Source organism: Micropterus salmoides, unplaced genomic scaffold (genome assembly GCF_014851395.1).
Source record: "Micropterus salmoides isolate LMB-PRFRI ecotype aquatic unplaced genomic scaffold, ASM1485139v1 Ms_hic_scaffold_13, whole genome shotgun sequence".
Lineage (NCBI taxonomy): Eukaryota > Metazoa > Chordata > Actinopteri > Centrarchiformes > Centrarchidae > Micropterus > Micropterus salmoides.
The window spans coordinates 5,772,964-5,799,547 of NW_024040374.1; the positions used below are offsets into that span (position 1 = coordinate 5,772,964).

Genomic DNA, 26,584 nt, shown 5'->3' on the forward strand with positions numbered 1-26,584 from the left:
TGGAGACACACACACACACACACAACCCATCATATTTATCATGCAAAGCAAAGTGAAAGCTCCCATTGATAGAAGAACCAGACCTAGACGAGAGTGAGACAGGCAAAGAGAGAGAGAGACAGGCAGAGTGAGAGGGAGGGAGACATTTCTCTCTCCTTAACAACCATCATCTTTAATCACCACTTATAATTTCTCCTACTGTCGGCTGTCACAGGCTCCAGATCCATCTCCCCTTCCATGCTATTAGCATTTTAGAAAGTGAAATGAAGTTTTGAGGAAGTAAACCATTCAGTGGACTTATAGTCAGTCAGTAATGGCTGTCAGACATTAAAGCTGCTATGGATCAATGGATCACTTGTAGTAGCCAAAACATAGAGATCAGTCACAGCACATGAGCTTTTTAGCCTCTTTCAGCTCGTTGTTTTGGTTTTACAACCCACAATTGTACTGGTGTGGTTCAGTCTGAACACTCTTATCAACCTCCTTTTCAGCCTCAACAAACAGCAGTTTTCAGCTAAAACGCTCTGATAAACTTACTGTACAATATGCTACCTGCCCAGCACCAAACAGCAGATAAAATTAGTGAGATGTGGTGAACATAGTGGAACTTTTTAGGAGGTGGTGGAGACCAGAAAAAGAGGTTAAAGAGAGTGAATATTGGACTTACATTCCTCACTTAGACAGAAACTTTACTGAATGCTAATGTTGTTCTGTGTCGGATGAATATGTAAATAGGTAACTGTAATATGTTGCGTCACTGTCGCTGTGTCAGTGCTGTGTTTACAGTTTGTTTCCGCTGCCCCCATGTGGCCAAAATCAATCAATGCAGGTTAATTAACAATTATAAAATCAATGTTCACAAACATACAATATTCGAGTTGACTACACAATAGCCCCTTTTCCACTGCATCGTACCAGCTCGATTTGCCTTTGTTTGGTTTTCCATTGTGTAAAAGTTGTACCTGTATCTGCTAACAGGTACTGTTTATCGTATCACCTTCGTTGAGGTTCCAAGCGAGCTGCGGCAATACTAAAATGTGACAAAAAAACACGACAGACTACTGATTGGTCAGATTCGTCACTATTCACTCATGATTGCGCGCGCCACACAGAGTAGCATGTAGTTGCAGTACCGAGAAGAGTCCAGTTGCAGCCCGCAGACAAACCAGACAAACGTGACGGAAGTTAAAGTTCCATATATGGCTCGTCCCCCAAGCCACGGCGCACAAAACGTGATGATGTTTATCTCGGCCGTTCAGTCCACGCAGAGCCGTTAAAAAAAAAAAAAAAAAGAGCCGATAAATAAGTGTCAACATACCAATCAGTGCACATTATGCGTTAATATTTACTGGACCTGGGGGGGCTAACCGGAGCTAGCTGGTTAGCTATTACTGACAGCCTCACGAAGTATATTACTCTTACCCTAACCATCACAGGGTGTGTGTGTCTAAAGTTATTGATTGTATGCATGTCAACCGGTTAACGTTAACCCTACAGTGGCGCACATCGGCCGCTAGCAGATAGGGCTAACCTCCATTGTGTTGCTGTGCAGCCTCCGCTAACGTTACTGCAGCTATATATTGACACCCGCCGGCACTGTGGTCGGCGCTTTGAAAATGTTTGAACACATTTTCGATTCGCCGTCAATTTTCGTCAGACTGCCGATATTCAACATCTACACGAGTTGATTTCTCGCCTAAAAACTTCTCAGAAGTGTATTTAAAGTTCTGTTGTTGGCCTCTAAAGAATAAAACGGTTAACATTAGAATCTATAATGTACGTGAGGCGAGATTAACGTCATCACGTTTTGTGTGCAGTGTCTTCTGGGACAAACCATATTTAGAAGTTCAACTTCCGTCAACTTCCATCAGGTCTGCAGGCTGCAGCTGGATATACTTGTCAGTACTAGAGGTTGCAGTTTCAGGACCGCAATACTAGGACCGGAACTGCAATTCCAGGACCCTTGTTTACTTTGAGACTGCCAGCTAGCTGACTGGCTAGCTATGTTACTCTTTACAGCCCCCCAAAGTCAATTACCCATATCACAACCACCACAGAGTGTGTGCCTAAACCTAAGTTATTGATTATATGCATGTCGACCGGTGAACCCTACAGTTTTGAGGTGAGAAATCAGCTGTGTAGATTTTGAATATTGACAGTTTTACGAGAAGTGATGGCGGAAACAAAAATGTGCTTCAAAGTTGAGGAGTTGAGGAGCTCCGCAAGTGGCGGCAGGGGAAGCCTGCGGCAACCCGCGGGAGGAGCGTGTGAGACCGGCAAGCTGCTCGCTCACAGAGCCCTCTGCTCCCACCGTCACACAGACCTCTGCAGCAACAACAGCAGAGGAAAACACAGCTGCGATTGTCATACCGCTTATCTGTCTTTACATTCTGAGTAATGTTGAAATGTTTTAACTTAAATCAAGAGACAGCTGTATGGACCGCCGGTTTGTGTAGCATTGAAAATTACGTCGTGGCAGTTGTGTGTGGCGTCGCTATGACGACCAGCTACATTGAAGGGTACTATCTCTGGGTACTAGAACGGAGAACGGCCGAGTCGAGGCGAGTTGAGCTGGTACTCGTAATGGAAAAGCGTCAAATGTCCTGTTCCTGAATCAAACCAATCAGAGGATAAATTGTTTTCCAACATGTGTGATTTGCATTCACAAAGGTAAAACTCAGACTTTCCATAAATTGTGAACAAAGAAATTACAACAAGCAACCAACCGATAACCCTTCCCCTCACCCTTTTGTTCCAAGCATGTAGGGAACCTATGGTTGCTGCTAAACTCACGAAAAATTTGAAAGGGTCTCGCTAGAGCTAATATATATGTTCTGGGCTACTTTAGAAACATGGCAGTCCAACGTGGTGAACTCCGTGGAAGAGGACCCACCCTCTGTAGATATAAAGGGCTCATTCCAAGAAACCAAAAATGATTCTTATTTTCAGGTGATTATACACTCATGAAAACATACTTGAATGTTACATTCGCTTTCTGCCTATACACCCCAAAATCTTACACCCTGGTCCACATAAGCAAGAAATCGGTAGATTGCTTTACAGCACAAAAGGAGTTTGCTTTCACAATAGAGGAACTATTTACTTTAATGCTTTTCAAACACTTAACTTACATGTCACTGTATTCTACCTGCACTATTGTATTTATGAATTTCAGCATCAGGTTAGCTTACCTGATTAGCTTACATGGTCTGAATACTATGATATTTCAAAGAGCTTTAATTGATCCCTGACATGGAGAAAGAACACATGGAATAGCAATGTCCTCTTTATGCAAAGCAGTAATAGAGTTCGTTGGAACAGAAAAATGTTCCACAGAGAAGTTTTTCTTGTTTGTGCCAGTGGAGTAAAATAACTCCACCCGTTTCCACCCGTGTTTGTAGTTTCCATGAAATTGCCATCCAAAAAGGAAGATCCTTTTATACTTGTCACTTCATTTCTTAAAACAGGTGGATGTTCTTTGGAAAAGCTCGGAGACCAAATCTAACCCAGATATTGGGCTGAACTTTTGAACTTTTTTATGTGTTATAAGAAAGATGCAGTACCAAATTCAGCTAGAGACAAATCAGGGTCTGTTGAACAAAAAAACTATTCTACCCAGCCCCAAACAAGCCAAATCTGTAAATATCTTTAAACTCTAAAAGAAACACACAAATACAGACACACCTGGATGGGATTTGATGGGGAAAAGAATGTGAAAGTGAAACCTATACATTCATCAACATGTCCAAAACCAGAAAATTACCAGCATTTAACTTGGTCCTGCTCTCTTTTTCTCCCTCTCTTTGTCCCTGTAAAAGATTATTGCCAACCTGTTCTTCTATAGAAGTGGTTTTAATTAACAATAGATGATGAAACAAAAATGCAGCAACATCTTTGAAGCACTTAGAAGCAAATGTTTACTCAATTTGAAAAAGCCGTGGCAGGAAGGACTCAGTCAGGTGCTGTGTGTGTATGTGTGTGTGTGTGTGTGTGTGTGTGTGTGTATGTTTCCATTTAAGGCTGGGATTAACGTCATTACAAAGAGACAACAGCTGCTTCAGACAAACAGCAGGTAAACATAGAGAGAGAATTTCCAGTGGATTTGCGTGTGTGTGTGTGTGTGTGTGTGTGTATGTCAGAAAGCAGTTACCTACAGATGTACAATAACAATTGGCAGATTTAGAAGTGATGCAACCCATGGGGAAACACACACACACACACACACACTGGCACGCATATACACCAACATCCATGTGGGCCCATGTACACACAAAGACTTGGATACAAGTATAAAGGCCAACACAAGGTAAATGTGAGTGTCTGGAAGCAGCTCTTGATGGTGTTAATCTGCATTAGTGCCAATTAAACTGATAAAGTGTGAGTGTCAAGTAATATCAATTCCCTGAAGACACTGTTTCGAAAGTATAAGTGCATTTCTCATAAAGTCAAAATGCATTTTAATCATTTTGTAATAATCTAAGTCTAAAAACTTTAGGCCTTTTCATTTTAAAATATATTATCAGTTACATGTAACAGTCAGAGGGTTAAGATACCATGATGAACCCAACAGTGAGGTAAATACCAGTGCAGTTCTTGTCATGAAGCTGTCAGTGCTTATTGCTGAGGATGTATCACCATCTAGTGGTTAGCAGGAGATGTTTAGTGAAGCCCAAAGATGGTACAATGGAGAATCTATCTACCTGGGGAAACTTAACGGTTGGATCTAGATTCCAAAAGAAACTGCATTTGACCAGTTATCACACTGCTGTAGAAACAATGCACAATGCAAACCTCATGTTTGATGGCTGCCATGCCAGATTAAAGTGCTTTACACTATAGGTAAATAGACAGTAATAATGCTTTTAAAATGTTTGTTCTACAATTATTAGAATTATAGAATTGAAAAATGGAATAATGCTCTTATTCTTCAGTTATAACATGCTTCATTAATTAGAAATATGGTACTCAGCATGATACAACATCTAATAGCCAATAAAACAATTGTTCTTACACATCATTACACAGATATTTATCACAATAAAATTGATTTACTCATTTATATTACATTAAAATGTTAAATTTAATTATGTCAGTAGTGTGAGTTTGAAGGTATGTTCCTAAATCTGATATTGATGAAGAAGATCTGAACTACCACCATCATAAAAGTCCATATGTAATTGTGAAACTACAGATATTTAATGCTTAAAGTAAACAATAAGCCATTATAAATACCACAAAAATAAAAATGGTATCCCATATGAAAATGATTTGATAAGACTAACTTACAGAATTTAGAATGAAACTACCACACATATAGTAATATAGAAAAAAATGTAAAAATACAGAGAATCATACAGAGACAAGAACATGATGGATTTTACATAATTTTACATACATTTATCCTTATGAGATAAGTGACAGCTATTTTAGGGTGGATATATACAGTGATGATGCGCTGTAATAAAATCTGATGTTCAGAATAAGACCACTAATATGACTTAATATAAATCATTTATCAGCTATATGCGTGTGTGATCATTCATTTATCATCATTTAACATCCTCTCAACCAGACACACGCAGTCAAGTAATCACTGCAAACAGCTTGAAGATAATACGGTATTTACATAAAGAAGTCAGACCACTGAAAGACTTGGGCCTCTCTGAAGCAGGCGTCACACACACACACACACACACACACACACGTGGTATATACAGACACTTTTCAAAAGCCCCTGTCCACCTCGCTTTCCTGCTTTGTCTTTGATAGTTGTGTGTGTTAAGCAGCATGCTGCCCTTCAGACAGAAAGATATGGGTAGAGAGAGAAAAAGAGGGAAAGAGGAAGAAGCTGGTATGGCAAATGTTTGGTCTGTGGCTGATAGAGGCTTCAGATAAACATGCTGGTGAGCCTGCCTCCAAACACACACCTGACTCCTTATGTAGCAGAGACAAAAGAGCAGAGGACTGACAACTGCATTTCTCCTTTTACCTCTCAAACTAGCGATTCATTGAAAAATAAAGACACAACTCTACTAGTAAAGACTTTAGTTATGTGTAAATCAGTTGTTAGGAATTCATCTACTGCGCCGTCCAATCAAAGCAATTTACAATTCAAAAAGAAAGTCACCTTAGCATCACAAGCTAACAGAGCTTCCAAATACTCTAATTACACTAACTTCACATTAGTAATTATTACATAACATTATTAAAATTGCTATAAATGTCACCTCTGGAGCAAGTAGCGGTTAAGTGTTTTGCTCAGTGTCACAGTGGGAAGTGAACCAAGTGTCTCTCACACTAAAGGCTTGTGTCTTATCCGCTACCTCAATGCCACCCCATTATCTGGTCATTCATTCTAACACTACTGGCATACTGTTTTGTTATTTGAGGTATGTTGTTGTTTTTTAAAAATTTTCTCCCCAGTTCATTGTTATGTAAATATTTAGTAACAACTAATCACTACATTTACAATCTTGTTTGTGTTGTGCTGTTTTTAATTAACAACGAATTTCCTACCTATTGAGCAAACACAAAAAAAACCCATGCATGCAACTTCACAATTGGATTTGACCTGGAAGTGTCATTTAGTGTGACCCTGCCTTCCAAATATGGTCTGGTTACTTCCCAGTGTGGTAATCTGTCCAGACATCACTGTGAAAGAAATCTGACCCAGACACCTGGCTATGAGTGTGACTTTATGAGCCAAAAAACAATAAAAAGATGTTATCTTTGTCACCTCGAGCTTTATCATGTTCTTAGAATCTGCAAACACACAAAATGAGGAATTTATGTGCGAACCTTATGAAACTTACAAAACAGTGAGATCTTGTTTTGTGCTCAACACATCACATTATTTGTATCAATAATAAACATCCATATGAAAACTGCATTGTGTAGCAGTAATTATATTATGTGTTCCTTCAATCAAATACACTCTCTCCATATATTTTATGGATGCACTGATATTCTCCCATTTTGTATATGCTTGCACACACACACAGAGACACACACAGTAGCAGTAGCAATGGTATCAGGCATTACTTCAGTCAGTGCAGATAAGAGAAGTTGTGAAACGAACTGTGCAAATCTTTCCACTTCAGCTCAAACTCGGTCTCATATCAAAGCTGTGGAGCGATAACAGCTCTCTCTCTAACACACACAGTTTTAGATAGACTTGGTAACTATGTTGGTGGTCTCTCCCCCTCTTGTCTTGCCTCTCTCTTAGATTAGCCTACTGACTGACTGGTATGTATGTCTCAATTCCCAGATATTATAGTCAGACAGCACTGAGTTACTGTAGGTTAAGCAGAAAGAACAGAAACTAAAGCAGTAATACAGAGGCTTTTTGTCAAATCTGATTTTTAGTTCTCTCAGCAGCAGCAGTAGCAACAGTAATATTTTTTGTTGATATTGGTCATAAACATCCATGACAGTTAAAAACACACTTCTGAATTAACTGATTTAATATAAGGAGTTCATTGTTTATCCACATGTTCTGACAAGCTATATACAATTATTAGTATGTATTGTATTTATATACTTAATTGTGCACACTTTTAAGTATTAAAACACAATTTGTACTTCAAAATGACATTGAACATTTGATATCTTTGAGTACTTTTAATACAAAATAGTTTGAGTTTCACACAAATTAGTATACTAGTTTTTGCTGTACTGGAATACTGCATTACAAAGCACCGCATGTTGGCACTGACCCACATTCAAGTAAGTCTTGATGATCACAATCTCTGCTTCCGATGATTAAATATATATACTTCTGCACCAGCGACAGGATGTATTAACTACTTCTCCTTTTTCACAAACCATGAATGTAGAAGAACAACCCTTTCGAGTAGTGTGTCTGTGTGTGTACGTGCGTGCATGTGTGTGCGTGTGTTTGTGTGTGTGTGTGTGTGTGTGTGTGGCTGCAGGTGTGCTGTATGTCTGTGTGTGGGACATTCTCTCCTGGTGCTGGAGCAGAACAAACATGGATTAGAGCCACACCATCATGCAGGTACCAACAACTCCCTGTTCATCTAGACACATACACGTACACACACTCATGCACTCAAACAGCCAGCTGCTGCGGCTTACATGATTTCAGGGCCATTAAAGTCATGTAGCTGGAGAGGGCAGACAGATAGATGAAAGGCCTGTCATTTAAACAGAACGAACTATTAGAAGGTTTATAATCGCTGATGGACAAGACAGGTTTACCGTCTCAGGCATGGTGGCTGCAAAGGCCTGCAAGATAGAGAGGATGTTAAATATACAGTGTGAGTCTATCAGTCTCTGAAGCATGGATTTTACACTTACACAAGGCATTTGTTTATTTTACATCAGTATTCTATTATAAAGCCTCTGAGATGAAGATAGGGACAGAATATGTTGCACGTCTCGCTTAACAGGTATGATTGATGACTCTAATGTTGGCTTTACACACACATACTCTTGTACACTTGCCCACTTTCTTAGTTTGGACCTGTGCAATCCATCGAGAGTTCAACCAGAGGTTGTCCCGATAACATTCACACACAGTTGCACATGCACACCTGTGACCTGACTGGCCATTGCATCATGCGTATCCTCTTAGCCGACTGTTGTACCAAGGACCAAAGTGTGCCAAAACTGTTTAGTACTACTGTAGACTGTCATAGAGTACATCTACAGCTCTCTTGACTGGAAAACATTGAAAGATCATCACAGTGCTTAAAAAGGCTTTCTGTCTGCCTCTACAATACTAATATGCCGTATTTACTCTGCAAGGGCTTCACAGCTTTGCATCATTATACGGTACCAAGTACAGTGGTGAAATGTTACTACATACATTTACTCAAGTACTTTACTCACAGTAAATTATAATTTTGATATAATTTTGATGTGCATATATGATTTTTAAAAGTTTTGTACTACATTTAAATTACAGCTATAGTTACTTCTTGTTTTGTAGATTAAGAGTTTGCTCACAAAATCTATAATCCGTTTACACAAAATGATGCATTGTTACAGATTAACTCAACTAACAGTATGTAAGATCAAACCAGCTCCACCTTGACTAGATGCAAAATTAAAATGCTACTTTCTTCTTAATACCTCATTGATAATCCAATAATATATAACAATAAAACACTCTGAAAAGGGCTGTTGTGCACAATGTATAGTTCAACTTACTTACATTTACCTTCATTATTTACCTTTAGTAAACGGATCTGACTAATTCTCCCACCACTGGCTAAGTAGAAAGAACTTAGTGCTAAGCTAGCTGTCTGCTGAAACAAACCAGATGCCACTGAGCATGTCTGAACTCATACTGACACACCAGTCCGAACCAGCTGCCGCTCAGTCAGCCACAAGCTGGGTAGCCAAGAGAAGTATACGGGCCCGGAAAGGCCAAGGTCAGCAGGCGTCAATGTTACCTTAGCAACATCAAACACGCATTCACATGTTGAAAGCTTAAGGGTTACCACAGTAACTTCATACAAAAACACACACACATCTCATCAAGAAGATAATGATAATGATGATAATGTGTGGCCAACTTTGGAGGGTTTATCATAGTTGCAGACACCTTATGTATGCAGGTTCTCCCTTAAGCCATAAGTGTCTCTCCTCACACTGATTGTATTTTTAGTCAGTATATTTTTTAACGAGAAAAAGAAAGAAGACTGACTTTGGCTTTCCCTGCGCATGAAACCATCAGAGGGCATAGTACAGTTTTCATCATATGAGCAAATTTTATTCATAAAGAAGCGACCCAGCTGCAGAAGTGTCCTGCTTTTTACTGGAAAACTGTTTTAAAGGTTTCTCTGAACTATTTGCTTCAAGCCCAGAATCAATGTTTTCTGTTTAACTAAATGGAAAACACTGAATATAATACTGATTGAATCAAAAAAGGGAGATTGTAAGTGTTTATGTATGCAGACCTTAATGGTGAGAGCAAAATGTGCAAATTAAATTGCATCAAGCTCTGAATTTGTGATAATGTGTCCCATGTGAACATATTAATTAATTACATTTTCTGCATGGAGGTTCTGTCATTGTAATATATGTCTGTAAGGTAAAGGAGTAAACTGACTCCATCATAGACAGGGTTTCATCTGTACGTTCCTGAACCAAATGTTTGGTTGTATGTGTCAGAAAGATCTAGGGGCAAGGATTTGCATTTTCAAGCAGCTGCTTGTTCTGGTAGAAATGAAGCAGATCGGATAAGCAGAAAAGCAAAGACAGCCCCTTCCTACACACATACCTTCGCCATCATATTCGAGAGGGAACCTTTTAACATGAGATACAGATAAGTTTAGGTGCCCTGTGACTTGCTGCAGCTACCGCATGGCACTGTATCTGGACACTGTATCTCCACAAACCATGAGTCATCTCTGAAATTAGGTGCCTGTTAGATGAACAACAAATTGCGTCACTGAGAAATGTGTTCAAGTGGAGTAAAACTGCAAATTAGAGCTGAGAAACAAAGCTGCTATAAAATTCACCCATAAACACCCATCTTATCAGATATAAACTGCTGAATATAGGTGGCTTGCAACAAAAAAAGCAACATTACTAGTTATTAAGCGTCTCCAGTTTCACCCTATGTGATTCAAATACTGTCACAGGTCTGTATTGTCCCTGGCAGGATTTTTCTCTCTTCTACTCTTATTACTCTTATATTTGCAGAGCCTTTCTCCTGGTTCTTCTTCTGCATATTCTCAGGGAAATGAAAACCCCTCTGCACTGTATCTGGATTATTTATAAAGATTCAGGTTCATTCAATGGGGATCCATTTGACACACACACGCACACAATTTGTCATCCATGACCAGGTTCAGTGAAATGGATGAAGAGCTGCCTTCCTTCTGTGTCTCTGGGTCACAGACTAAGGAGGTCAGGGTGTTAGGTGAAGAATTAGTAGCTCCTTAGGAAACCCAATACCACCCACCTGGCCACACACACACACACACACACACACACATACGCACACATACCTAGACTGTGAACAACACAAATACACACAAAAAAGTAGAGCTGCAGTGATTCACTCAGCTGCCTTCAGGAATCATGTGCAGCCAATTAGAAGCTGAAGTCACAGAGAAAGAGAGAGAGAGAGAGAGAGACATATACACACACATTGGCACACATATCTAAAAAGCATTTGAGTTTTCAAAATGCAGTGTTCTTAATGTCTTATGTGTTTTACAGATTGCATTATTGTAAATTGAGTCTTTTAGTTGTAACACCTCAGTTTGTCCTTAAGAGGGAGACTCACACCACATATCAGATCTCCAGCACAGCTTTTACAACATTTAATTATTAAAAAAGTAAGACCAGTTCATTTACAGCTATTGTTACTATTGTATAAATTGTGAAGAATTAACTTTTTCTTAAATGCAGTTCATATCCATTGCTGCTTTTAGTGAAATCCATTATTCAAAATCTCAAAACTACACTAAAGCACTTCCTTTTGTATGCCTTAAATGCTTGTCCTGATTCAACACCAGCATTTTATTTATTTATTATTTCTAGACTTATGGTCAATTGGTATTGATTCAGCTATCCTGTTTAAAAGCCAATCAATTTATTTTCTATTTCCCTAAGAGGCATGGCAACCATTTTAGCCAATCTACCTGGAGTCCTGGTCCTCACCGAGAGACAGATGATCATGCTAATGCAACAAGACAGTTACACACAAAATACACACGCGCAAAGTGGTAGCCAAAGCATGAGCAAGCAACCATTACATAGAAATAAGGGGTCTAGGCAGAGTGGAAGAACTTGTCCTAAGCCTATTAATAGTATTAGAGAGATACTTGTTGGTAATGATTAAAAGCCACTTAGCGCTGGTGTATTTACCAAGAGGATCAGCCACAGCAGAGTTAAACAGGCCTGATGGATTAACTCAGTCCTGAGGCATACACATTGACCAGGAGAGAAGAGGGGAGAAGAGAGGAGAGGAGAAGAAAACACGGAAAAAATATGGTGTTGATTAACAATACCCTCTATTTTCCTCTACTGCGTCCAATATACAACTGATGGGATTTTTCTAAGGGCATCAAGAAGCAACACTTGCCTCATATATAAATTCACTTTGAGAATAGGACTAATATAGATTTTTTTAATTCAAAATGATTGCTAAAAATTAATTAAATTAACAATGAATGTCATTTCCTGTTTGATCATCATATCATGCTCATAGGTATCTGTACTTTTGACAATTTTTATTTCATGCAAGTACTGAGTCAACTCTATATTTCATAGGGAAATTATATAATATTAAAGTACTGCTTACATGTTTATCCATTAATAATAATGATTCAGTTATATAATATTGAAATATAACAATGACGGGGGCTGTGTATCTTCCGGTATTAGTATTAGTACTCTTACTACTTATGACTTACTTTTACTTAAGTACAATTTAGAACGTATTTCTACACGGAGGTGCTTATTCTTCAGAATATGAAAAATTCTTCCACTGTACACAAGATTTTTTGTGTGTAAATAGTAATCTTCTCCAAAATATAGTCACACTGATCGCACCAATGTTACCAAGGTACACAGATCACAAATCATGCAAATTGTTATATCTTGTATGACAAATACATATATACAAATATACGTAGCCCCTAGGCCCCACATGCAGGATTTCTACCCTCGTCTGTGCAGTACGGTGAATAATTTCAACCTGTTAGCCTACAGCATTTAAAATGACAAGCACTTTAAGATAGATGCATAACAGAAGTTAAATTCAATACAGAGCTGGGAAGGAAGCCAGACAATGTCTGGTACTTTGCCATCCATTTCCATGACAGACATCAAGGGCATTGTGGATCACTACCCAGCAATCTCCTGTCCTTAAAAGTGTGCTTTAAGCATACAGCATCTCAACTGGCAGCAGCTGTGCATGACCACAGTATATGATCTGACTTATGATTCGTGAGGACTAATGTATATCAAATTACTTAAGCTAATATAACGTGTGTTATGTGATTTCAATACATAACCAACTGGGATAAGTTTTGTAGAATGCAAACAACAGTATGATATTGATTGTAGTTTTACATTAAATGTTACATTATTTGTCTCCAAACAGAGACATAGGTTGATGTTTTTTTCTGACAATATGTAAAGGAGAAAATTGATGTAGTTAGTTAAAAATATATAACTACTTTTATTTGCCTTGTAACCTTTTAATTATTGGAGAGTACTTGTCAAAGACAGATTTCTGTCACTCTCAGAGATGTGAGATGTTTTCAACTTACCACCAAAAATGTGCACATCCTAGCCAACCTCTCACATTGAAGACTAACATACTGTATCCAATCCAGCTGTGAGGTGGGAGCTCCCAGATGTTACTGCTGCAGTGGCGTTATGTAAGTCAATGTAACCTACTGATTTCCCTGACTGTCACATGGGTAGGACCACTGGGCTGAGTGCTCACATACAAACACAGACAGATAGCGGATTACCCAAAGGATTTGCGGAGTAAAGCTGTCTTTTTAAGATGACTTTGTGACATTTCAGCTTTTGCTGGACATGCATGGTAGAAAAAACAAAAAACGATACTAGTTATTGTATGTGATAGATGAGTGGGACTTGAACCCAAGATGCTGCAAACTCCGTGACACACTGGATAGCTGACTCACAGAGTGGCCTAAAGCTATCTTAATCCTGGAGATAAATGTGTGTTGGTGGCATTTGGCTTAGCTTCGCTGTTTTTCCTGGTTTTTAAAAAGACTTTCATGATGGAAAGGCTTGTAGGAAGGGGTTTTGTGTGGTGTAGAGTGGAGTCACATAAGCACCTTAAGGAAAAATACGTGAGGGTATTGGAATCTATGCAAAAACATGCAAATACTTTTGTATGTTTCACTTTTTCATTTAGGCAACCAGAATGAGAAAGGAAAACACTTCACTGCCAGGCAGCTGTAGCCATTCTGCTCCAAACATAGCTGCTGGAACACATTGATTAAACAGGATCATTATAATTTGCCATTTGCTTTTCTTGCCATTGATAGGAACATCACTTCAGTGTTTTCAGTCATATACAGCATATTAAATCAAAAGTACACTGTAGGCTACAGCCAAACCTTCCAGATACTTAGATTTAGAATACTCTGAGCAGCTCTTATCAGCCCTGTGTGGTTTCATTTATTGTCTATACATTATTGACTGATGTACTGCCGCCAAGTCTCAGAGGAGGGAGGGAGCAGGAATGGATTCATCAGTGGGAGAGAGCTGCTAATACTAGGATGACCTCACTTTATGTGAGATGCCTTACAAGAGGAACAACAGGGGGACTGGATATGATCACTGAGAGATTTGGAATAAAGGAATAAAAGGCATATGCAGGTTTTATCCACCTAAAAGTTTCCTTTGTGAGAGCACCATTTTTTCCTAGTTTTACATGGTTATATTTATAATGTTTCATTCTAAATAGGAGCCACACAATCAATCAAAGAAAATGAGAGGAACTGAATGAGCAAGGGGTCAGGAATAAATATGAAAAGCACTAGTTTTACAGCTCATGTTCAGTTAGGACTTGCCCCAGGAGATGAGAAGCACATTCTCTCAGGCTTAAGATATCTAAAACACTCTTGGAGTAAGCAAATCCACTTTAAGTCTCCACTCTGTTGGCAAAGAGCATTCACACGTTTAAAAGTGCCAAGTAAGCAATTTAGATGTGACTCAGCACCCGCATTATCACTATTTCTTGTATACAGTATTAACAGTTTGCAATGGAGTGAGCACAACTGTAATATATACGCAGCACATGGTGGATGTTCAGAGCCATTTAGCACAATATGAATGGTCACTGATACTCTTTAGATGTTCATATTGTTGCCATGGCTGGATTAACTTGCCCTGAGACCCAGGGCAAAAATGAGCTTCTGGGTCTTCATTACAAGTATTATTATTAATAGTATCAATATCAGCTGAAATAATGAAGGCCTTAGAGAAGACAGGGTCTCTAGATACACCTTTCTCAATGCTGACATTTTTTCTTGTCATAGTAGGAAAAGCACAGGTGTTACTAAAACATTAATGCTGGCCCAGTTCTATTCAAGTGTCTAGTAAGCCATGGTTTGACAGTGAGCCAACATGCACACTACAAGGACTGTGAAACTGAAACAGTAAAAGGGAATTTATTTATTATTGATTTTATTATGGGAGCCACATTTTTATTGTTGCCAGCATGCACAATACATGGACCTTGAAACTATAACAGCAAAAGGTAATTTATTCATTGATAATTTTATTATAGACAGATAGATAGAACTTAATTGATCCCCGATGGGAAATTGCGATGTTGCAGCAGCAAAATTGATACAGATTACAAAATGTACAGACCAGACATAGGCTATTTACACAAACTAACATATAATTTCCTTTTTAAAATATATTTACAACCAATGTTTACAAATATTCAGGATGTGCAATTTAGTATCACTTGCTGATTTTGAGAGTGTTGAGTATGATGTTTAACTCTGTAATTTAATGTCCTTTATCATTCACGTTGTCCTTTATCATTATAGGGGGCAAATCTTTATTATACTTAAATCATAAATCAAGAGTCCGTGTATCTATCTATCTATGGTGAATGCAGACAAGCAGGGGGCGTTGAGAGGCCGCTAGAGAGCAGCCAGTGTCTGCACAGAGCTGTGTGCTGGCTGGGGGAAACTGATCGTGTGGCAGAGATGTAGTGTAGCTCGCTGGGACTCCGTTGCCAGCCGTCTGTCACTTATGCCGGGGATCATTTGTCTGACATTACCTTGGAATGGGAAAGACCAGATTATTGCACAGTTCACTTACACTGCATGAATGTGCCGCGTAATGCGAAAGAGAAGAGCTGCCTTTGGGGGGAAATATTTATGGTTCGGGACGGTTTTGTTGGAGTAGCTAGTTGCTAGCGCTGCTGGGCTAGCTGGGCTACTTGGACGCATTTTTGCAAGGATGCTACGGTGGATTCGACAGCAGCTGGTAAAACTGCTCTACTACATTTTCTCCTAACGCTAACTTAGCCCTCATTAGCCCACAATAACAGTCACTGAATACACGGCTTAGACCACGGGAGGCTTTATGAACTTTATGTGGATACAATTTAGGAAGCAATTCTAGCCAATTAGCTGTTGCCGATGTGTCCAAAACATTGTTGACTGTCTCGCTGTGATGACAGTCAGGTGTAGGTGTAGGTTGTGTTAGCTACCTTCACAGCTAGCGAACGTTAGCGTTAATTAGCTCACAAATCGTTACTAACGCTAAGCTAGTTGAGACCTAAACAACAAACAGGCCAAAGTTGAGTTCAAATTTGAGTTGTGAGTTGATTTGAAGTTGCTGATTTTAACCCCCCTTCACCTGAATCCTTGTCATTGTAAAATATATTGGAGAGTCAACTAAGTTTAACGCTAGCTAGCTGGCTAACAATGTCGAACTTGGCGAAGTTAAATAGTTTTGCTAACTCCGCTTCATCAAACGTTAATGTTAATTATTAACGTTTGCTAACATTAACTCGCACCACTTTAACTTAGACGGAGTTTTTTTTTATTCATTCTGTCCAGAGAGCCAGCAAACAAACTTTAACAACTGGTTAGACAACATTGGTGTGAACTCTCGAGCAGAGTCATTTAACATTACGTTAACATCTCACATTTTTACTTTCATGATAACTTTGGATCGGCTCAGTGTTGTCTTAATTCATTTCTTAGTGTAAACCTGTATGAAGTGGCTAAATGCAACGTTAACGGTCTTTCAATGATTAACGTTACATACGTGTAGACAGAACCCTGTATTTGCTGTAATCACATGTTGTTTGACTACAAACATGGCTGTGTGTTGACGCATTGCCAGTGCAGATGTGACTCACAGGAGGTAAATTGAGTTTTGAATTATGCTGGAGAAATGACTGATGTGTTTGTCAGTCACGCTGCAGTGACTCGATGCTTCTATTGCATGATTTCTGTGGTTGCTTCTGTTTGTAAAAGTAGAGTCTAGAGTTTGGATAAGAACCTGTATTAATGTACAGTATAAATGAATGAGAATATTGTGACTGGTAGATGGGTGTGTGAGAATGTCAGGATGTGTGAATGAATAAATTAGTAAGTTATAAGATTAGTCACACGTTCCTCAAACTGTTTCTGTCACTACAGCCAATCAGAGTTAAGGTGTTTCTGATCTCCATGTCCTAGTCAGGGAAGGGTTGGGGTAGAGTGACTCTAGCTCATCTGCAACTTTGTCAGTCCGTAAAAAAAAAAGAAAATAGTTTTCTTTTTGCCTTTAGAAGTTCATTTTGGCCTTCAGTTTTTTTTGAGCACCACAGAGATTTGCACTCCATAAAAATGAGATCCTCCCCTTAATTTGAGATAGCGCAGTTCATTTGACCCATCCCATATCATTGATCTGCCTAGTTAATTAAAAGTGTAATTAAAATGCATCTTAATACAACGGGCCTAATGAAAAGCTTTGTCTGGGGCTCTTGTCTTTTGATGTCACCTGGAAGTTAATGCAGGAATATTTATTCCTGCACATATTGCTTATCAGTTTACTTCTGGTGACACTGGGCCGCATTAAGGAGGAGAAGGTGGGGGTGTCCTAATTGGCAGTGTGGCATTTAATGTCAGTCTTCTTCCATCAACAGTGCAGACATCATGCTAGTAATGCTGCATATGTCTCATAATAATTACAGTACAAAAATCCTTTCAGCATGTTGTTCTGCAAGTATGACATTAAATGTTTATGCGCTCCAGTATTTCCTAGAAATTGCAGTGAATATATTTTTGCTGACCATTTTCCAAAGCATATCAAGTTTTTATATTTGGTCCATGCCTACATGCTATGAAAGTCAAATCATGTGCTCAGGGCATCTGATATGTGTTTTAGTGTAAGAAACTACCAAATTTTCATTTTCATAACTTTAGTGATATATTATTGTTATTGCTTTTGTATTGAGTTTGATTAAGACATACTTGGCAAATTAAAAATATTTAATGCAGCAAGGCTTGCTACTGCTGATGTAGTACTAAGAGGAAAGAGTTTTAGTCATTGCTTGCAACAGCATTTCCAAGTAATGATAACCTTAAAAACCAAAACTGGATGTTATTACATGGTTACTTTGATACCTTGTCAGCAACTGGATTTTATGCCAGAGTGACATGAAAAGAAACTTATAGCTGTGTAAGAAGTGGGCAATAGAGATGATTGTGTGGATAAATCTTATTTGCTATTTATTACATTGCATAACTATGCATTCCTGTTGAGCTAACAGAATGTCCTAACCTTTTAGAGTCCCATTCAGTATCACTCTCTGATTGCTGCGGCAACCCTAATTATCCGCATTAGTAAAGCAGCCATGCCACCTTAGAAAATATTGTTCCTTATGACCTGTAGGTCTGCTTCAAGCTATTAATTTAATGCCACTCATTGTGAGTTATCTGTTTGGCTTGCCTGTAATCATGTTAGTATTGCTATTGTCATCAGTATTGCTGTCAAAAGCAGCACATATCTGCTGCATCTGACTCTCTCTTCATGTTTGTATTAAGCCTTTCTGTCTTTACTGCTTGCTACTAACTCGACCTCTCTCCCTTCTCCTCTGCTTAGCACATCCAATTTGATTAAATGGGTCATAGTCTATGATACAACTTAGTGTGTTCACATGGTTGTGATACATTAGTCTGTCGCCTAGCCATTGTTCAGGGCAATAATTCATCCAAGGTACTGTGGGACTTGTAGGCCTAATGCATTGAGTAATTACTTCGTGGCCTACAAATTGATGGGGGCACTAGATTTTTTATTTTCATTGCTACACTGCCACTGGCATGAGAATGAGGCTTGTTATTTTCTTTTAGCTTATGGCCAATTTGGACTGGACGTGTAAAATGTGTGAAACAAAAAAATGTGATATTCAATGTTAAACCCATGGCCCAATCCTAATGGTCTGAAAGCTTTGAAATCCTTCTTTACCGCATCTGCTGCTTATTATAGCCTCTTTTTTGTAATTGTGATTTCCCAATTACATTGTGGTAAATGTAATTAAAAAATGTAATGTAATGGTTAAGTGCCCTTATTACGTGCCAGTCATACCTATCCGTCAGCCAAGTAAGTCATCGGCTCAGTGCAGTTTTCATACATACATTTCTGGTCAATATGTTATTAAGTAGCATGTAATAATATTTTATACTTTCTGTGAATATAAGTTCAGTATATTAGTTTGAAAACGGGACGTTGTCACATGTGTATCCACATGTGTAAGTCTGACCCAATTTGATAAATAATGTTGTATTTGGTTCTCGTATCGTGCGCTGGTTCGTTTCAGTGGATTTACCATAAAGCTTGAGTACGTGTGCTCTCCTAATTTTGGTGTGGCTAGCTTTATCGCCTTCTCATAAACGAGTGACAGAAACACTCAAAGCGGTTCAGACCGTTTGTTGCCTTTTCTAAGAAGCCTGTCACAGATGGAGTGGATGTACTTCGAGACAGCAGAACAGTGTCTGCAAACGTATGTAAGAGTTATGTATTTATCTCTGTTTCCTACAGAATGACAGTGTAACTGTGGCACTCAGGGTGCGTGTGCAGTCGATATTGACTAATACCTAATATAGAGCGTGCTAGCCTCGAAAAACCCAGGTGTTTTCTAACATTAATTTAGCTCTCCTTATTAGATAGGCTCCTTACATGCTTGCTAATAACTTTTTTTAATGCTGGGTCTCCGACATTGACAGCATTGTGTTGGACAGACTTGTGCAGCTGTGTTCATGAGGGAGAGCCTTGAGATTGTGGCGGGCTGCCACAAATAAATGAACATATGGGAAACACTGGATCTTGTGTAGAGTTGAATGATGGGAAGCATGCCTTGGGAATTAGCAATAGCCTCAATCTGTTGTCTCTGTGTTTGTTTGTTATTCACAAAACAAATGCAGCATGACACTATTCAAGTATAACGTCTTTGTTATTGTGTATATGCTCACATCAGGCCATTCTTGATTGACTAATGGTACACTTTATGATATTTACCTTACTCTTATCTGCTTTGAGTACTTGGGGATCTCTGCTAGTTGTGCATCACTGACATTCATAATCAAATCACGTGAAGAATAGGGGTGGGAATCTCTTGGCACCTCACGATTCGATTACGATTCAGAGGGCTGCGATTCGATTATAAAACGATTATCGATGCATTTTGATGCATCATTTTTTCTATACAGGATACCTGGATAATTACTAAGCATTTAATTTGCGCATTAAAATCCAAAAGAAACATCTCCTAATTAGCTTAAAAGGACTAGTTTGCATCCCCAATTTACTTTATTAACCTCAGCCCCATGGTCCCTCATTTCTTTAACAACCAGTTGTCAGACTCCTCTGATCAGGATGTACAGTATACAGGACAGAGCTGTACACCAGTTTAGTCTAAGCTTCTACCTGATGTTTTCAACCCTTGACTAGTAGGTTAGTAATGAGATACAGCTGATAATTAACATTACTAATTTAGCTGACGTTACAGATCCAAGGAAGCTTTACACATTACGTTACAGTGACAGAGCAACAAAAAGTCATCCAGGATTGAATGCCTTGGTAAAGAATTAGGTTTTTAGTATATTTATGAAAGTATCCAGACGTTTCGGATCTCTGTGGGGATGAGTTCGAGAGGGTGGGGGCTTTGACGCTGAAGGCTCTATCCCCTAAAGTCTGGAGTCTGGTGTGGGGGACAGAGAGCAAGCCCTTGTACAGGAGAGATGTTAGCTAGCGCTAACAGTAGTGTTGTAGTCAAGACCGCCCAAACCGAGACCAAGTCAAGACCAAGACCAGAGTTTATCGAGACCGAGACAAGACCAAGACTTTTAGGGGCTGAGAGCAGTTGAGATCAAGCCCGAGGTTTGGTTGCATTTGAAGCAATATGTTTTACTGCCAATCAAAGTTAGGATGTTAACTAATCAGACAATGCAAAAGCAATTTATTGATATTCCCAAAGTTATGGTCTTGACTGGTCTTGAAATAAAAACCTGAGTCCTCAATGTCCGAGAGTGAGACAAGACCGAATACAAATGCGGTCGAGTACAAGACCAGACCAAGACCATCAAAAAGTGGTCTTGGTTATTACAACACTAGCTCACAGCCTTCACCTTTCCAGCCGTTGTGGAATCTATAGACTTTTATTAAGGGAAACACTGTGACCTACGCTCTTTCTTATATACAGTCTATGCCTACGCTGCACGTTTACTACCAGACTGAAACTTACTGCTAACTGTCTGTCACCGTCATGTTCTGCCACTTACTCTCTCTCATTCGCTGCCTCACACACTGGATATGCAGAGAGCTGCCGAGCGTCTAGTGTTACCGTGCTCGCAGTGTGCGAGTTAAAATCATTACTAGCGCACTGATATTAATGATTGTGTAACAAATATATAGGGTGGTTATTCATTCCGCAGCGGTGGTGTGCTGAATACAGGCTGTTGTGTGCGCTCTACAGGCTGTCCGGGCGCTCATCAGACTGTTGGCTAATGTCACCTTAGTTAGATCTTATTAAATCTGCATGGCGGTGCAGAACCAATGGGTGAGATGCCTCCCTTAATTTCACAATGCAACATCTTTATTACAGTTACACTGGGCAGCTTTGTATAAGCCAGCAGTTAAACTAACTTAAGATACTGTGTGCAGCCATATTAATGATTAAGCAACTTAACTGATAGCTGGTTGATGTTGTGGTGAGTTAGAATCTCTGACTTGTGTAGACTGTCTGAAAAACTATTTGCAGAAAGGGAATGAGAAATTCAAGGTTTCTTACATGAATTGTGAAAAGATGTATTGAGTAAGACATTTACTGTCCTAAAGTACAAAATTACCATAATCTATCTGCAGGGATGCAATAGCTCATTGATCAATGCCAGTGACTCAACAGTTACTTTGTTAGATGTGGATATTTCTGGCTTACAAAACTCACTTCCTGGTTTGGCAGTGTCTGCAGGTTCACAGAGGTTGATTTTAAATTCTGTATTACTTATAAATGTAACTGCCTCATGAGAGCCACTCAGCAGCCAGGGTTAACAAACCGTGGTATTATTGGGCAAGTTCCTGTTTCCCGCAGCAGTTGGTAGAAGAGGGCAACTTTCAACTAAGAATACAGCACTGTACATGCAACTGTGGGATTCTGATGCAGGATGTTGCTTTAAAGGTTTTTCATGGTGTACATGCTCAGCTGACCTTCTCTCTGAAAGATTGTAGAGTTCTGTTCAAAGACTGATAAAAAGAAGTAAAGCGGCATTTTTCGAGCTCATAAAAAATATCAGCCTTTGGCGGCGGCGACTACACATTAGAGATGAAAAATATCTGGGTGCGTGGAGTTAGACAGAAGTGAGGGTAAAGAAATCCCACATGGACTAGCTTTTGAAAGCTGAGAGCAAAGTAGAAATGAATGGATCAGCGGAAATGGAAAATCCTGAACATACTGTTTTCATTCCTAAAAGTAGATCACTGATTTTAATGCTAGTCGATGACAGAAAGTGTACTGTATGCGTAAAGGATACATATTTATGTGAATTTTGTAAATTTAGTCTACAGCATCAGTAAGAGGGGAAAACAAGACTTTCAAGCTGTTGCTACTTTCATACATACCTGTACTTCCTTGACCTAAGTAGAAAAGTATTTATGTTCAGGTGAGAAAGTTAAAGATATCAATTTGATATGACTGTAGTAGGGTAACAAAGGTGTCGTCATTCTGCATTAGGTGTTAGGTGTGGTGCATTTATTTATAAACATTAAGAAATCATCAGCAGATGGAGAGCTTGAGAGAATGAAACAGAATAGCAGTAATAGTTTAAACGCGTCCCTCCCTGAACAGAGGTGAATCTGTGTGAGTGTGAGGGACGTGGACCGGATACATTCCTCTGTGTGTGCGTATGGGTGTGTGTGTTGGACCTACGTCATTTAAAATTTGCAAATGATTGCAGGAACTTGGCTTTAACCTTCTTAGTATAACAGTCAAGCAGAGTGTGAAGCACAGGACAATACCAGAAATGATGTTGGAGCCAGAAAAGTCAGTCAGTTACCAGAAAAATGTGTCTTGCTGGTCAAACATAACCAGGTATTACTGTTCACTTATCTGACTGGCTACTCAGAAATTTGCATTTTAATGGAAACATACAATAATGTACAGTAGAAAAGCAAGAGAAGTTTACCATGCTTTTGAAGTAGTATGACACTAGTGTAGTGTGGTGTTTCTGTCTCCGTTTTTCACTATAGAATCCTTTACGTCCCAAACTAACCTCTGCTGCACCTGACAAAATAATGGCCCATAGAGATAAGACTTTACAAGCCAAACAATACAGTAACTGAAACCACATTGAATAGAAGTTCAAGAAGTTGCCCCAGGTGGATTTTAGTTTGGTGTAGACTTTCATGGGTTAGTCATGCTTCTGCTTAATGCCAACTAAATAAAACAACTTTAAAATAAGGTCATAATATTGCTGTCCCTCTTTACCACTATCCATTTCGTCATTTCAGTCAATTGCTTATAATTCAGATTCACTTGAAATATCAGTAATCTTCCAGCAAAAAAGGAATTTGTATTTATGTTTCACATGTTTTTGACAAAATGGAAATTCTTATAATTTGATTAACTTAACTTTAGCCTTTCTAATGGCAGTGACCACGTGTGTAATTTACTACAAGGACACAAGACGTTGACAGTTAAGCTATAAATATTTGCCTTAACCTGTATCTTGTGTTTAAAAAAACTGTCTTGTGCACAATTCTACTGGTATCACTATAGGGCACTAATGAATATGTAAATTATTCATATGATAATTTCTCTGAGTTTGGCTAAAAAATGTTATAACTCTACTTTTTTGGTTGAAAAGTGATTTGAACAATGTGATCAAAATAGTTGTAGTTGTTTCTGTCAAATGTCCATCTAATCAATTAATCGACTAATTGTGTCCGCTTTACATTAGAGTACATGAAAGGAGGTCAAAGGTCCGCTTTTATCAACACTTTGCCCTAAGGTGTTGTTGTTTATATCAGTTGTACAATGAGAAATGAGATGTGTAAGAGTTATTATGGAAGTAACCTGTTGTCTCCTTCTTACCCTTTTCTGCCCCACCCCCCCTCTCTCTTCTCATATATCCTCCCTTCCCTCAGGGCTTTGACCCCCCTCATCAGAGTGAAACCAGGACAGTTTATGTGGCAAACCGTTTCCCCCAGCATGGCCACTACATACCACAACGCTTTGCTGACAACAGAATAATTTCCTCCAAGGTATCAAATGTTGTTTAAGCCTATATTCAGCATTTTCTCCTTGATGTTATCACTGCAAGATTTTATGTTAGGCAATATGTAAATTTGTTCTTTACTTGATATATTTTTATTGTGTATTGTCGACATAATAAAAGCAAGTACAAATTCTGTTCTTGAAAAATGTTTAACAAATATTATAAATCTTCAGATCTTTGCTTTATTGTTCACCTAAATGCAATAATCATGTTCTTAAATCCTTTGTCGTCACCACAAAAAACACTTTTCATCTTTAGCCAGAAGTGTAAATGAGATGTGATGGAAGCACTGTTTATTTTTTGTATTTTATGTATTTATTTGTGGTTTATGGAGTTTGAGGCACTTGACATGCACCATGACATTTCTCATGAGCCTGAGCATGGCCATGGTTTAAGAAAGTGTCACCTACAGAAACTCTAAACTCATTGACTGATTTCTGGCAACAGTTTGACCAGTTTTTAGAAAATTTCACCCTGAACTGTGGTGTGGTGGGAGGGTGACAACAAGATGAAATGTTGTGTTTCTGAGAGGATCACTTGGTCAGCTGGAAGATTGACTGGATAAAAGGATGATAATCTAAAGAGGTTGCTGCCTGCCACCAGCAGTGATGTCATTGATTAGGCAGTTGATTAGATGACTGACTTTAGGGTTTAAGTCACCTGAGTCTGAATTAAATTGATTTTAAGTCATGCTTTTTAAGAGACAGAAACAGCTCAATTCAATACAAGATTACTCTTGGTGTAGCTGTGTACTAATGGGATGACTTTCACCTTAAGGTAAAAGCAAGCTGTTAAAGTTCCTTAAAGAAAGATGTTTTGTAAAAAGAGTAAACCAAAAAGTGCAGCCACACTTTTTTTTCCCCCCTATCAACTATTCTTTCAAAACCATGCTGCACAGGAACTGATGAATTGAAACTTAACACTAAGAGTGAAAGAAAAACAGTCTCTGAAACAGCAGTAATCTGGAGAATGCTGTGTGAACGTCACCACTTACCAGAAGATTGATATCTCAGAATTTACTCATGCCATGCTACATACTGTTATCTTGGAGCTGCCAATGAGCAACATTGACAAAGTTAGCTTTGAAAAGTATGAAAAACTGATTTATTATGTACCTGTTTATAGTTGGATTGTTGCCAGCCAGAAATAGGCTAGTTTTACCTGCCTTGTATATTTGTATATATACATTTTACAACTCCTAAGTGCTCCATCTAGCATTCTGAGGATTTCATAAATGTGACTGAATGAATATTTAAAATGTACGAGTACAATTTCTAACCTTCAGATACCTGGCTTAAATAACCTTTCCTTAGTCTTTCTCTTAAATGTGTTTTTTTTTTCTCTTTCTTTCTTTCAGTATACAGTTTGGAATTTTGTCCCAAAGAATCTGTTTGAGCAGTTCAGAAGGATAGCCAACTTCTACTTTCTCATTATCTTCCTTGTACAGGTAATAACACTCATAAATGCGCACGCAATACTATTTTGCAGGTACATGTTCTCAGTCAGTGACGAGTCAAGTGTGACCTTGGTTTTCTTGCCCTAAATACACATGTAATTGTGTGTCTGTGGGTCAGTGAGTGACTGATGAACTTCTAGAGAGTCATGCCTTCACTATGCATCATTCAACCTGTTCTGAATGTAGGATTTGGCTTTCAAATTTCAAATCAGGCTTCACCTAATTTATTTGGGCTTGTGTAGTGAAGCCAAAGCAGTTGACTTGACTAAAAAGGATCTATTTTCAACCAGCAAGTGCCAATTTGACTACTTTTTGGATGGCCTTAGATGGAATTTTCCCCTTATTAAAACAAGCAAAGAAAAATTTTGTTGAAACCTGCATTTTAAACACACTCGAGGATCAAGGAAAAGCTACACAAATAGTTATCCATGTTTGTCTGTTGATGGCTTTCTTTTTTTGACTGTAACGCTTCCTCTGACTGTAGAGTTTCTTTTTCAAATGGAGCATCAGAAACTTTTCTTGGACACCATAAGCTCGTCGCTACGTTTGTTCCAGAGCCATTTAGACAGAGAGTTGCGTCATCTCTGTTTAACTTCAATTTAAGTGGTTTTATTGTCATAAATAAATAATATTAACAATATTAACTGTACAATAATAATAAAAAAAATGAACAATTCTAAGTAATAAACATTCTTTCCAATGGAACATTTTTATTCACAGCAATGGTAGATCGTGGACCTCTCTACATGGGAGAGCGAGCCCTAAACCGCACCAAGAGCCTGAAGCTCTGTGTTGAGCTAGGACGTGTTCATTCACGTTTTTTGAGGGATGGGCAGTTCTTTCATTGCTGTTTCTCAGCCATCATAATTGCAAAACCTCT

The 26,584-nt window shown here is 38.7% G+C and overlaps 1 protein-coding gene across 1 annotated transcript in view; it reads left to right on the plus strand.

Annotated features, from left to right (window-relative positions):
- Positions 1-15,647: 15,647 nt before the first annotated feature.
- The window catches only part of atp11b (ATPase phospholipid transporting 11B (putative)), a 62,614-nt gene continuing 51,677 nt past the window's right edge, over positions 15,648-26,584 (plus strand). Inside the window, exons 1-3 of the mRNA XM_038715183.1 lie at positions 15,648-15,969; positions 24,118-24,234; positions 25,606-25,695. Of these exons, the coding sequence (XP_038571111.1) occupies positions 15,943-15,969; positions 24,118-24,234; positions 25,606-25,695 (234 nt within the window). The 5' untranslated portion in view covers positions 15,648-15,942. The remainder of the gene's footprint in view (positions 15,970-24,117; positions 24,235-25,605; positions 25,696-26,584) is intronic.